The 15,043-nt window shown below is 47.5% G+C and overlaps 1 protein-coding gene across 3 annotated transcripts in view; it reads right to left on the bottom strand.

Moving 5' to 3' along the window:
• ZMIZ2 (zinc finger MIZ-type containing 2) overlaps window positions 1-15,043 on the bottom strand; it is a 403,457-nt gene that overhangs the window by 121,427 nt on the left and 266,987 nt on the right. For all 3 annotated transcript variants that reach the window (XR_011276133.1, XM_069618968.1, XM_069618969.1), the window contains 6 exons: window positions 8,137-8,278; window positions 6,775-6,985; window positions 5,698-5,803; window positions 4,898-5,055; window positions 4,253-4,320; window positions 1,772-1,840 (listed from right to left, as the gene is read on the bottom strand). Coding sequence is in view for 2 of the 3 variants with exons in the window: in XM_069618968.1 (XP_069475069.1) it covers window positions 1,772-1,840; window positions 4,253-4,320; window positions 4,898-5,055; window positions 5,698-5,803; window positions 6,775-6,985; window positions 8,137-8,278 (754 nt within the window). In the remaining variant the exon portion in view is untranslated. The remainder of the gene's footprint in view (window positions 1-1,771; window positions 1,841-4,252; window positions 4,321-4,897; window positions 5,056-5,697; window positions 5,804-6,774; window positions 6,986-8,136; window positions 8,279-15,043) is intronic.

Below are 15,043 nucleotides of genomic sequence, written 5' to 3'. Positions count from 1 at the left end.
TTTCTCGACGGCCGCTCTATGGAGCGTTACGTCGGATGTTTTTGAGGTAGCGCCCGTGTTTGATGAAAGCCCAATCGCTGGTCGCGGCTGCGTTCGCGGGTGGGGCTTGAGACCCTTACGGTCTGAGGTAGACGCCGGAGTGCCCTGGGTCCCCTTCGGCGCTGATGGATCCTTCGTCTTCGACGAAGAAGAAGAGCCGTGGGTTGTGTGCTTAGGCCTATGGGGTCTATGTGCATCCTTGTCGCCGGGGTGTTCATCCCCATAAGCAGGGCGTGAGGCGAGCCCGTCGGGGCCGGGGACGGACGTCGAGGAGCGCGAGCGCTTCTTCTGGGGGTTAATGACTTCCGTAACGGACGTCGAGTTATCACCCTCCTCGTCACTTTCTGTAACAGCGGCGGGTGAGGAAACTGACTTCGACATAGCGTAGTCCGCCCACCTCTTAACTTTCCGTTCTTTAAGAGTTCTTGGTTTCAAGAGCTTACAGGCCGCGCAGCTGTCCTCCTTATGATCGAGGGGCAAGCAACGATTACAGAGCTTGTGTTTATTCTTCCAAGTGTATTTGCCCCTACAGCGTGGGCAAAACTTAAAAGGTGTCCTCTCCATAGCTGAGGCAATAATAACTGGTGATAACCCCAAGGGAAAGATAGGGGAGAAAGAAAGACATTCTCAAAGAGAAGATAAAAGTTCGAACCCCCACTCTCCCTACTGTATGTTGGCCGGTGAGGCCAGGCCACGTGTTCGGCAGCGCCGAAGGATCCCCTCCGTCTCTTCCCCTCCGTCGAAAAAACTTGTTCGGCGGAGAAACAGCTTCACAGCTAACGTCGAGTGGAGGGATCTTTAAGAATATAATAAGTATAATTAAGGACCGAGGTCCGTAGTAAGTATTTTGCAATGTCTCTCTAGGAGCTCCGCGTAAGGTGACCAGAAGCTGGGCAGAAAAAAACAATCTGAGGGACCTCGACGCGTGAGGGATTGTGGGTACGACGCACGTCACTATAGGGATAGTGTTACAGACACGCCTTGTCGACGTCCCCTTTTCGACTACGAAAAACAAAATGCAATACTCCGCAGTGACCACTGGATGTCGGACCTATGCACAGCATGTGATTCTAAGCAGATTAACAAACATCAGAACTAGAGTTTCAGTTCCCTGTGGTTCGAAAGCCCACAGTATTAATCTATTAGGTGTAGCAAGTTTGTTAGGCTGATGCCTATGCTTGCTACACCTAATGGATTAATACTAGCCAATGGCTTTTGAACCACAGGGATTACACCCTCAGAATCTTACCAAACTTGCCTTGAGAAAGACCCTCAGGGGTTGAAACACGTGTCGGCTGACCATCACCCACAAGTCATTGTGTCTAGAATTTTATTTCAATATAATTAAAACTCGCAGCAGAAACGCGTGAGATGCTTCCATAAAAAGGATCCGTATACCCACCCTGCAAGATAACCAGGACGTTTTTCCTATCCATTTCCCCTTTAAGAGGCATTGGGTTTGCCTCTTACAACCGGTGATCTTGCAGAAACAGACCAATACAAAGAACTATACACGGAGCTCAGCACAGGAGTGTTCACTATCTAGAACCCAGTCCCTCACTCTATAGCATGGTAGCACTAGTTGGTAAGAGGAAAAAAAGTTTGATTTTGCATGACCCTTACACATGCCTATGGAACTGAACGAGCCTGGGAGGCACTAGAGAGGGCAAGCAAGATAGTGCCAAGTAGCCGGAGGAGCAAAAGTACACGAGCAAAGGTTCTCAATACTTACTTCTGGATATAGATGAGAATTCCCAGCATGTATTGATCTACCTCCAGCCCCTCCAGCAGCGCCGTCTTACTGCAGACATGGAAAACGGGGAAAGGGCATTAGTGGAGCATAGGGAGATATTGCAGCAGGCTGAGCAGTTAATGGAGCATGGGTTTTGTACAACATTCAGAGACTGTGGTCCGTTTAAGGTGACGCGATCTTTCTTTTGCATCATGCCCCACCCCCCCCTCCTTGGCTAAACCCCACATGCATGCGCACTACACTCACTCTTTCAGGTCATAACCCCCTTGTCCGCCTTGCGGCCCCATATAAATCTTCAGCGTGCGTTCCTCTGCATGTGCATCTACGTGCCTGCCTCTCCCCTGGGGACCAGCTCAAAGCTTCCCTTGAAGGGTCCCCCTGTAGCTGTGCTCTCGTTTCCCCTGTGGTTTCAACTACTTTCACAAACCCCGCATTCTTTTCCTTATTCTTTGGGAGGACTCCATGCGTGATTTTGATAACGCAGAGCAGTTTATTGCAAACCAGATGTCCAAAAGGTATCCGTTGAAAAGCGATTAACTTGCATTTTTATTGACTTGAAATGCTCATTAAAGATAATTTGCGCAATGGAGTGGATATTAACTGACTGCACGAAGAGGGGTTTCCTAAGTAAACCCCTGCAATTGCCAACATGTCACTGTCGGCCCGGCATTATGCTAAAGAGGAACTTGCATGCCATTAAAAAATTACCATTTGTTTGGCCAACTGGGGAACACAAAGTGCTGCTTTAGCACTTGTGTTTTGAGCAGCTAGTTAAATATTCCTATTGGATCTTCAAAAAAAAATCCCTTGTATTTGGAATGTTTCCAGTGAGGCTAGCCATACAGTGATTTAAGATCTTGACTGCATAATGTCCGCTTTATGAACTAAAAATAAGGAACACCCAACAAGAAATTGGCGACAACCAGAGTCGCAACGGGCAATGTATTGGGAATGCAAACATCTGAACTGGAATTGCCCTCCGATTGTGACCATCTACAACTTGGTTGAAGGCACTGCAGGTTAAGAGCGCAAATCAGATCCTGCCCCCCATCTCCCTGCCATCCCATCCCATCGACACATGGTGCCCTGCCTTGAGAAATCTTCTGGACTGACAGACATCTATACACGTTTTAATCTCTGTGTGCATCATCCCACACTCCCTTACATGTGGTAATGATTTGGGTTACCTCTGCACCCGGTTACGAAATTCACTAACCCGGGCTGTTTTCTTCTGCGTGCAAGTCACATCTGGATGGGGTCCTAAGAAGGGGCAGGGGGGCAATCACCTGGGTGCCGTTCAGTAAGTGAGGATTTGGTGCTAAGGTGTGTCTGGTGCAGCCATACCAGCGCACCTGTAAAATCCGTTTGTGTGCATCAAAGCACACCCCTTTACTAAAGAACTCCCAGTTAGATTCAACATGGGAACCGTTTTGTCCTGGGGAGACCTCCCATAACATTTTAAAGGTGCTGTGCGCCACCCCCTTTTGAGAGCATTTCTCTGTACCCATTACCCAAGGTGCTTAAGAATCGCTACGGAGTACCTTCAAAATCCCTGTTACCATGTAAGTGAACGCTTTTTTTTTTTCCAACGCTCATCTTACTGTGTAGACCCTTAACCTGAAAAACACCAAATATGTTAGTGCAAGAATACCTACAACGGAGCCTGGACTGGTACTAAGTTTCTCTCAGCTAGAACCTACTTGCTTGGAGTGTTCGACACGGTTTCAATTGCCATCGCTTGAAAAGAACGCAGAATGAGAGTACTTGTACTGCAAACCTATATTGGCTATTGATTTAAGAACAGGCAGAGATTATCTATTGTAGGTCTATAATCGTGTGACTAGTGTAAATAAATGCTATAGTTTTGTAATAACCTGCTATATTATCAATGCTGCAATCTGTACTTGCCCACCCACTGCTTACATTGTATAGTTTGAACATTCAGGTTTATAAATTAAGAACTAGTGTTTCTTGAAAACACCTTCATCGACTTGAGATTGCATATGCTGGGCCCCAACGCTCTAAAATGCTCACCTTTGAGCCCCCCCCCCAAATTCCTCGGGGGCTTACAGACCAGATTCCTTCCTCACATGCATCTCCACACCCTCCACTAAAAATGCTTTTGGCTCCCATCACAAGCATGCTTACAGCCAGACACCATCAGAATTCTACCCCTAAAGGAGCGCGCGCACACACACACACACAATACACACCCCCGCCCACCCCCCAGTTCCCCACCACCTTGAGATCTAGGAGTCCTGCAAAGCAGACAGCCGTAACCAGGCCAGTCCTCAATCTGCTTGAACATGGGCAATCCTAGATTCCCACCACACTCTGCTTAATGTTTCCTTCGACAGGACACACCCAGCTTCCCCATACTTAATTGAATACAGTGATCAATAGGGCATCCCTAGGTCTCCTTCACCATAGAACCCGTTGCGTCGCCACCCCAGCACTTACTTGCACACAGGACACCTCCAGGTGCCCCGCTCACAGTTCAGTTGCAGATACGACTCTAGGTCGAAGCACTGAAGAAAAAGACCGAATAAAAGAGTTAGTGCTTATAACAAACATAGGACTAGTGCCCCAAGAACGACACGAACTGGGGAGAATAGGTGTGCTCCATCATAACCCCGAGCAAGTAAAGACACTGACCTCATGCCAACAAAATCAGGGGGAGCAGAAGGACATTGCATGCCATTTTACCTCGATATAAAAAAAAAATCACAGGAAGGGACTAGAGTCACAAGAAGGCAAATAGAAGTTTTAGTTCCAAGGCAACCCCTGGTGACCACACAAGGGCACCCATGAGGTTGTTTTCAGGGCCCCAGAATGTCCATCTTCCTTAATATTCCATGCGTGAAACTGGTAGGACAAACATGCACTTATGTCGCCACTTCGCTGGCTACCAAGTCTTAAGGGAGGCCTACTCTAAAAGCAGAGTCAAAGGAGAGAAAAGGTTGCTTAAGGCGCAATATGGCTGGCGATGAGTAGAGGGGAGTGTAAGCAGGGGCAGTCACACCCTGAGCCGGCAAAAGGATGGTGCACCAGCCTCTGTTCAGAGGCAATCCTTCCCATCGGAAGGCAACGCTCCTAAGCACCAACCTGTATGTGGCGGCAGTCATGTCCCCGAGCAGGAAGTTGAATCCTCCGGAACGTGATCGGACACTTCAGAGACACCTTGATGGCCGTCTGCTCCACTCCATCCTCTCCGTTCGGTCCCGGAGTTCCAGGAATGGTCCCATTGGTGAAGTTACGCTTTACTATAAACAGAACAAATAAAATATGAAAATAATTACACGAACCACCCAAAAATACACTAGCCTCTTCGGACTGCATAGGACGACGTTTCCCATAAGTCCAACATTTCAAAAGGGCACAACTGGGTTTAAATACTGAAATGTTTCCTATCCTTGCACAGAGCACTTTGGAATTTATCAAGGGGGTGGGGGCGGGGGCGGGGAGGATAGAGCAAGGGCCGTCTAAGCAGGGTTTCTGAAATGATGTCACAGTATGGAAACTTGTCAGGAAGAAAAGCACGACCTCACTGCAGGCACTCAAAACGGTGCCAAGAATTCAGGGACAGGACTGCAGGTTGTGACATCTCACCAGGAAACTGGACTATAACCTCAGTCCAGGAACCAGATGCCGGCCTGCGATATCCCTCTAATGACTGGATGCCAAGCCGACTCCAGAAACCAGACGCCTCCCTGTTGCATCAGGGATGCAGCAGGCGGTCAGAGGAGGACGTCACCCATTCCATCTGCTGCCCTTGTGGAAAGTGGTTCCGCCCTGCCCTTCCCGCCCCTCTTCCCCTGCGTGCTGGCCATGAGAACAGCCAGCTACCTCTCTCTCCCCTCCACCATTGTGGTAGAGGTGAACACTTGTATCCCTGCGATACCTACTTTTGGTGATGCAGTGCTCGGCTGGTAGAAGGCGCTTCTTGATTAACCCTTGGAGGACAGATCGCACAGATGGTCTGTGAACCAACTGCAACACGAACAGGTGAGACTGCCAGAAAAGGGAGAGAGGTTTTACAACAATGCCAAACAGTGAAAAGTTACACAGTAGTCCCACAATGACAAGAACCGGTGCATGGTTCTACAGGGTACACACCACGGCCCAGAATCACCTGCTGCACTTTTAGTAGGACAACCTTCTCCTTACATACTTTCCCACTCACGTGTAAATCACCACAGGTCTGAACCTGCAGCAAAGGCATCACAAATCCCTTCCAATTCAACTGCACTGAAAGCAGGGAAAAAGGGGTAGCCGAGACAGCCTGCCATGAGGAAAATTCAATAACACCAAGACAGGTTTATCCAGACAACACGCGGGACATGCATTGCTGCAAAGGCCCATAATTTTATTTGCAGCTCATCTACCTGCCGAATAGAATTCGTCCAACCACAAGACGGCAGGCAGATTCAAGGCATGTTAATTTATAGCACAGGCACAGCTTTGCTGGATCCCTTCACCGGTTGTCCAACCGGTTGTCGAGTATCTTTATGTACAGCTTTCCACAACTGTCCTAGAAGGTAAATGTGAGCAGTGTGGAGGCCATACTTCATTTGCGCCTGAAAAATGAACGTGAAACCTAAGACTGATCACCAAAATAACTAGATAATTTATTCAGAAGCCTGAGGAATTTCACCTGGAAGACTTAAAGGCCTGAGGGGAAACGTTCCTGGGCGCACTCCTATGTACCTACCAAACACCTTGTGCCTGTACTGCAGCAAAACGTTTGCCATTTGAACACTGGGTCCCACACACATTTCTGTCACTATACCTCTATCCCGCCCAGCAAGACTGCCCCACCCCCCGCACAAAGCTCTGCCAATGTACTCTATCTTGCCCTGCACCAACCTTGGCCATGGCAGTGCAGTTACCCATAACACCCCCCCCCCCACCATCCCCTTAGACCTTGTGCTCCCATCACGCACTGCATCATGGAATCCTGGATGGAGTGCATTCAGACTTACGCAGCAGCAGGCTGTGACTGTGATCTGGATGGTGTTCCGGCCAGGCTGGCAGACCTGCTTCAGGTAGAGTGGCTTATGAGACGTCTTGTTGTCACCCCGCTCAATGGTCAAGGGAGTGGCATTGACGCTGACCTGGACCGATGCAGGCCAGTTGGTGTTCATTTGCCGGTCCTCGTGGTGGTAACATTTAAACTGAAGCTCCAGGTCAGGCCTAGGTAAAAAAAAAAAGAGAGGAAGTTGTCACATGAGGGCGGGTGCTCCACTATCAGAAGAGTGACACACACAGACACCATGGGATACAGAAGTTTGGGGATGGGAGGCATCACACAGACATGGGGAGAGTCATTGATGAGCCGTCTCTAGGGGATACTGAGACAGGAGGCGTTTTCAGCAAAGGATGCAATAGGCACCACGTCAATCTCAAAACTGTACAAAGACGACACTTCCTTCAGACTGGGAGACCTACAGCCCAGAAGCCAACCACCTTCCACAGGGCAGCTCTCAAACTGGACTTCGTTCAGAGATACTGGACAAAAAAATAATTAAAAAGAACCAACCATGCCACAACAGAGAATACTCTGCCATGGAGCCAGATTTACCCCCCCCCCCCCGCCCCCTGCCCCCTTCACCATAGAGAGAGCCATCCCTACCAGCTACAGGGCTGGTGAACCGGTGTCAGTCGAGCTTGAAAGGGGACCAGGCATCTTAACTGCTTTAGTTTCACAGACATCTTTCCGCTGCTCCCATTACTTTGTATTGGGTCGGTCCCAGCTGAAACTATGAAGTGGGAGCAGTAACCGGAGGTATTGAAGAAAAAGCAAGGGAGCAGCAACAGAATCTAACAAGGGGGTGAAGACGAGGTATACCACGTGAGACAAAAGGAGTAAAAAAAAAAAAACAGGGTTAGTGCAATCCCAAAGGCGCGAGGAAGGGAAGATGTCCCCAATTTTAAAGAGAAAATGGTTTGGGGCGAAGGACAGCTGAAGGAGAAATCAGTTTTAGGCCGAAAGAGGTAGCGGGTGCACATCAACTGCACTAAAGGGGAAAGTGTGAAGGGAGAAGATGGTGGCGGGTGGACAGTATACTGCTGAGAAGTTGTGGTGGGTGCAAGAAAAAGGAGTAAATGAGTCATGTCCCGAGGAAGGTTGTTGTGGTGCAGAAACTTGACCCCGATCCCCTGAAAGAGAATCTGATACCAGACTGGCTCTTCCTCAGACCTGCTGGTTTTTCAAAGACACAGGCCCCCTGGAACTACGCTCCCAATTTCTCAATGACATGTGAGGAGGGGGGATTATGGAAGACATCAGGGCATCCGGGAGAAAGCCCTCCATAGAGCCAGGGTGGGGAGAGGGGGCATTTTACCTTAACATCAATGTTTTGTAGACAGAGTCCCGGAGCTGGAAGACATGGTTGCTTACGGCGAGGTTGTGCTGTAGGCGGAATGGTTCCAGGACTACTCCATCCCTAACAGGGAAAGTCAAGCGTAGCTCCTCAATCGGGTTAGCTGTGGACACAAAAAGCAGTCATACACATCAAAACAACCCTCTGCATTGTACATAGGTAGTTTAGTCACACTTCAAGCCCCACTCTGCACTGCACATTCAGGCAAACACAAAAGCCAACTTCAGTATTCCTGGTGAGGTTTACCAAAGGTGAGAAGTCCAGGCATTCCGATTAGTTTGGGATCTTGTATATTAGCAGAATGAGAAAATGGCGTGGTTCCGAAATGCTTATTGTGCGATTACATTAATCAGCCTAAGCATGGTGTGCTTTGCCAGATGTGGCTGGCATGCAACTGTGATCGAGAAGTTCACAAAGTCAGTCTGGCAACGCTCCAACCAGACCGCATTCGCGAGCAGCCGCACAATCTCAGCGACATGATGGCCATCTCTGCCTCGTTTGCCGGACACATGACCAACGTATACTGTATTCAGGGGGTCGCTCCATACATTCTAAATGAGTTTTCAGAAAGTGCTTCACACGTCGAGCACTTGTCGGACGATGAAAGTAAAAAACTCAAAATTCACTTTACAACCCTAATATTCCCCCATGTCAAATACATAACAAATGAGAGACCCAACGAAACAGGGACGTCTAGTTTTTCATTAACTCCAACTCAGTACTGCATAGGCCCAATAAAGCTGTACGTTGAGTCCCTCCCACAATGCACATGCTCTCACTGAACCTGTAACATTACTCCTCTAGTAAGGACTTTGGTTATGCCAGGATTCAAACCATGGCATTGCTTCATCAGAACTTGAGAAAGGTCTACATCAAAGGGGAGGGAGGATAGGTGGGCACACCAGGGTGCATCATGAAAGGGGAGGGAGGATAGGTGGGCACACCAGGGTGCATCATGAAAGGGGAGGGAGGATACGTGGGCACACCAGGGTGCATCATCAAAGGGGAGGGAGGATAGGTGGGCACACCAGGGTGCATCATGAAAGGGGAGGGAGGATACGTGGGCACACCAGGGTGCATCATGAAAGGGGAGGGAGGATAGGCGGGCACACCAGGGTGCATCATCAAAGGGGAGGGAGGATACGTGGGCACACCAGGGTGCATCATGAAAGGGGAGGGAGGATAGGTGGGCACACCAGGGTGCATCATCAAAGGGGAGAGAGGATAGGTGGGCACACGAGGGTGCAGCTTGCATTCCCATGAAGATACATTGCCAGTACTTTAACATCCTACTCTCCTGCCTCCACACATCACCCAAAAGCCCTGCGGGGCAGTGATCAACCAGGCCCAGAAAATTAGGTTTCATAGATCTTCCAAGCCAAATGATGCATCTCATAACCAGAGGCGGCCCCTTAAAGATTTGAGATGGGGAACGGATTTCCAAGATTGGAAGCACATTGGCTGATGCCGCCTTTGCTCTGGGGGAACGCAAACACATTCTCAGAGAAACAGGAATTCACTGAAACTTCTAGGAACCAGAAAAGCAGAATGCAAGCCAGCTAATGAGTCGCTTTAGCTGCTTTATTGCCTGAAGCAAGGGCAGCGCAAGTGAGAAATAGAAAATGTGAACATTTCAAAAAGTCAAGAAAACTCAAGGCCAGTTTTCTCAACCGAGGAACAAGCAGTGCTAGATTGGAAAACCAGAAAACGCATGCATTGAACGAATTCAGAAAGTACATTAAACATAACAGACGATAATGTTCAGTGAACTACCTTACTTTTGATGGGATTAAAGTTTGCAACTTACCCATTTCTCTTGCTGAAGAGAAAGCTACCAGGAAAAAAAGGCTCTGGGATGATCTTTACAAATCACAGGAAGTCCCGGTGTTCGGTATAATTTCTGTTTTTAGTGCAATTCTCCTCACTGAGTCTTCCAGCATTTTTTGCCGGACTATTGTTTTTTCTCTCATTCACCCGATTGGGAAACCTTTTCCACACACTCATTTGTTCGTTTACTCCGTACTTGGCAAGCCTTTTTTAAAAAAAAATGTTTGATACCTTTTCATGGAGTTTTGCTTTCCTCCATGTTTTCTGGCATCTACCATTCATTATTGCAGCACACAGCACTTTGTGTAGTGTTGCTGGGAGCTCCTTGCGTCTCCCTTTTAATTTTCCCCGTGATAACATGTTACCAGGGCAGGGACACACCCTTATGTGGAGTGCTGAGGGGAAACATGATCTCCCGCTTCTCACCATTTCAGTAACTTTTAGTTACTGTTACAAGTTCATCCGACAGGCTATAGGCAGTGTACCATTTGACATGACTTTTTGTGTACTTCTATTATTTTTTTAACTCTACTGTGCTGATGCAGAGTCCTTTCTTGAGCTGGTTCTCCATTTAGGGTCCCTGCTTCCAAGCCATGGGTCTCCTGTGGCCTAAACTCCATCCGAACGTACTCTTTTGGATGGTTTTTGCAAAAGCCACCCCAAATCCGCAAACTGGTTGCCCTTTGCCTCGAAAACCCCTTCACTGCCCTGGATAGGAAAAGCATTTTACTTGCCTGTAACTGCATTTTCTATTTTAGGAACTACTCCACTGAACTTAAGAACTTTTGAAAAATTGGTACTTACTGGTTTCAGTGGTGCATATTTCTTTTGTAAAGTTTAATTACCTGCTAATCTAGAAATGTATCCCTTACTTGATAATCTCTCCTGCTGTAGTTATGAAAAGTCTACTGTACCTTCTTAGAACACCTATCTCTGCCACACTATCTAGTAGAGATTCCCCAGGGCTGGACCACGCACGGCCATAATGAAAATCTCCCCAGCATAATCCCAGCCCAATTGATTTTTGAGATGCAGCACCACACCTTGACGAAAGTAAAAAATGTGTACCGATTCCCAAATTATTCCTGGTGGGACAATCACTTTCTCATATTACATGTAGGAGAGGGAGACAAAACTCCAGTCAAAATTGGTTGACTAATACCATTTCTGCCAATTCGCACACAGTGCCATCATTAGCATTTCAACTCCAGTTCAGAGCCAGGTGGGCAATGCGTTGCGGATAAGCAAATCCTGGCAAGCCGTCTGTCTTGGGTTGAAAATCCTGGTTCCATGTGATAATGATCCTGTAAAAATTTCGCCATGCAAGAATGGCACCTTTTTTTTTGGAGGAGACTTAAGGACCATGTGGGGACAACCCCATCTCCCATTTTATCCCTATATTGTCTGCATATATGTCGCATATGCCGTTTCCCGGAGATGATATTTATGGCGACATTATATACAGGGACAATATTACCAGATACCAAAATCCAATGTATAAAACAGCAGTGCCTTATTCCTGCAGCAAATGATCGGCATTTGAGCTAATTTGCATGCTCAGAATGCACTCCCCCATCTGGCTCTGAACTGGAGGCGATTTCCAGTCATTGCTACTGGGTGGCACTCTGCTGTGTGCGACTGGCTGAAATGGCCAATTCTCCTTTCACATTTCATGTGCAAGATTATTTTAAGATATTTAAACCCAAACAGTCCCACAGTAATTGAAAAAAGTGCAATAACTAGAAGTTTCCCGAGCTATCAAAGTGGGAAAAAGAGAAATGAACACAGCAGTGAGTCTCACGGAGGCTAATCGGGTGCATGGAGGGATGCAACGCAGGGGGGCAGGGACGACCCCAGAAAAAAAAGATGTGAAAGACCGCATATCAATGTCTAAAGTGTTCAGAACTGGAACTGGGCGGGATATATGGCATTAAGAAAGCCAGTGTGGCATACATCCACATGCTTTGCATTATTCTGCCACCTTCTGGCGGGTTTGTGAATAGCTGCTTTCAAAGTCCAAATGTAAAAAAAGAAAATGCACCCTTCATTCAGTGATTCCACAGCACGTTGCTGTGCCTGGAAGATGGCTCCCTGCGCAAAATAAGTTGCTTAGCAGCACGCGCACATACGGCTGGCTCCCGCACAGCCTTGCAACTTCCTGGGGAGCCTATGGGCAGGTTGCATGCTTATTTAAGAAAAATTGCCCACCTGTGTGACGTTTCCCTCTGCAGCATCTCACTCGTTCGCAGTGGTGGAAATGGAAAAAAATGTGAAGGGGACCCCACAACGGTTGGGCGTGGGCGGAGTTTGGAGACAGGGTTCTGAGGAGGTGGAGCTGGCAGTTTAACTCTGCTCAAAGCAAATGTTCAAAATAATAGTTAAAAATGGTTCAATTTCTTTCATGCTGCATTCTTTCCATTAGCTACGCTGGCAAATTATAAAAGTTGCTCGCCTTTTAAACCCAGTAATCTATAGTGCAATATTCCCTGGAAAACAAAATATCCAAATATGAGACCTGTGCTTTGATGACAATTATGTGGTCTTGTAGGTAAGCGCCAACACTGGGAACGCTATCAATCACAGTAAAACTGCTGCAGTGGAGTTTCATGCTCCTGCTGCAGAGGTCGGTGTTAACCTGCAACTCACAGGCTGCAACTGTGGTAAGATAGCTCATGGAATTCCTGCACCTTGTAAACCGAGGTGGAGATAACGCCATGAGTTCTACCTCCACCCGCTGCTCCCCCCTATAGCAAATAGCAGGAACTACTGATGCTTCATTTTGCATGACAGTGAGCTGGAGGCAATGCACTCTTTATTTGCTATAGGGCAAGAGCCACGTGCGGGGGCCCCACACAATACAAGAACAGCAGGGGGCTCAATTGGCGCACACACACTCAGCAACGGAGCCCCCTGCTGTTCTTGTATTGTGTGTGGCCCAGTGAGGCCTAATCCTTTCATATGTTCGGCTGTGAAACTTTTCTCCCTGTCCCTTGGTTCACTGAAACAAGGGACATTGAGAAACATTTTTTGGTGCGCCTCTGCCACCCGGACGGGGGCACACAAAAAAATCTCACATGGTGCTGTGTGGGATATTTGCTGAGGCTAGCCGGATCTGGCTAAAGATCTGATGCCGGCGCAGAGTCAGTCCAGCACGCTGTGGTGCCTCTATATGTCATAGGATAGCAAAGGGGTGTAACATCACTGAGCTGGCCAGGCTGAAGGCTACACCCCTCCCCGGCCCCCAAATGTTAGCTGAGGGACGGGGAATCGTGCCCTTTAACAGTTCAAAGGATCAGGACTGGGTGTATTTTAGTTTCTTCCGAGGCAAATCTATCTGCTCGGATGATCAAGCACTGCCCGTTTCCCAAAGTCACAGCCCCCCTGAAACACACAGGCTGGGTCCCTGGCTCTGCAGCTAGTGCCATAATGTACTTGACAACATTTCTTTTGTCATCAGCACCATAGCCTTTCTTATGCAGGATTATGAATTTCCAACTGAAAGACCACCAAGTCACCTTGCAAATCTGTGACAGTTAAAGCGAGCAACACAATAAAACACCCTTTGAAAATGGGTTCATACCCATAACGTCTAATAGCTTGTTATGATAAATAATAGCTTGCTCTGATGTCCTTAGTTGAAGGTTCTTAAAACCATACATAACACACCAGTTTTTGACAACATATTTCATTGCGTCTTAAAGCGGGTAAATGGATATTTTGCGTCTCGTAGTTTTCCATTCAGGATGTGGAAACACCGATTATTTTGGCCCAACATGCTGCTATAAGGATTTACATGCCGTCATGCTGCTTTACTATGTCATTTGTGTATTTTGCAAGTAAACTCTATAGGACAGTATTATTGTAGGTCTTAAACCCAAAACTTAATTATTTGTTCCAAGTAAAGCGTGGAAGAAGGTGGCCGTGCCCAAATTGCAGAGTGGGTTAAAATCCCTCCTTCGCTGTTTAGCTTAGGTGCGAGATATCGGCAAATAATATTCTCACCCCGACTTCAACTGTAAAAACTGGAGTGCTTATAAGTGATTATGTTTACACCCTTACAATAGTACAGTTTTAATAAGTGTAGGGACAAATTGTGTGTACCCTCGTGCTCCTCTATGCTAGTGACTCCAATACGGTTACATAGAATTGCATTATTGCTGCACTGGCCCTCCCCCAGTCTCATAACACTTGACAGGCGGACAGTCTCCCCAGCCAGTTAGTGCACCATAGATTTTAGTATAGCGGACTGTGTTAGAACCAACATTACATGTTTTTCCCAGTTTCTCCCAGCCACTGAAGCTGCCTGGGCCGTCCAGAGTACTGCCCCACACTCTGCAATGTCCTGTTATGCTATGATATGGAGTCTTTCATTGGACACCATCTGCCATTTTCACACTTTCTAGGACCTTCCGGATCTGCAAGAAGTGGGTGTTTTCAGAGTTAAAGGAGAGAGTGAACTGATTGTAACATTGAAGCTGCACTAGAATAGTCACATTACAATGAGAAAAGAAGTTAAATGCCCCTACACAAGTAAGGGCCACTCCTCCACTGTCTCTGAAGTTAGCGCCTCTCCCAAAATTAAGAAAGGTGGCCCCCTGCCTTAATTTTAGCTAGGTACACCCCTGGATGTGCGCACTCATTTTGTTCGGCAGAGATTTGAGGGAAGCCTTTCCCCGAAACAAGCGGCCTTAAAGTTTTACTGTGTTTGTTCAGAAAAATGTACAAGAAAGACTTCCATATCCTCTCTGCGGTATGCAGTCTTTATAACGAAAATGTGATAAAGAATGAATTAACGTATATTGAATCTTTTATAACCAAACATTTTAAGACCTGCAACCGCTCTCTGCATATTGCGCTTTGAGTTGGTCCCTACACCAGACCATGGGGAGGCGTGGGAGGGGGGGGGTATCAACAACAGTGGAGGCAGAGCTTTCAAGTTTGCCCAGCCTATTTTCTGAAGTGGCCCCTCCCATCACCACTTAGCACGCCCCCTCACCCCCCAACCGCGAAACGAAATTTAGGTTTTGTTGCACCCCCGAGA

This window comes from Ambystoma mexicanum, chromosome 10 (genome assembly GCF_040938575.1).
Source record: "Ambystoma mexicanum isolate Mex_15411 chromosome 10, UKY_AmexF1_1, whole genome shotgun sequence".
Taxonomy (NCBI): Eukaryota; Metazoa; Chordata; class Amphibia; order Caudata; family Ambystomatidae; genus Ambystoma; species Ambystoma mexicanum.
This window is presented reverse-complemented; position numbering and strand designations above follow the sequence as displayed.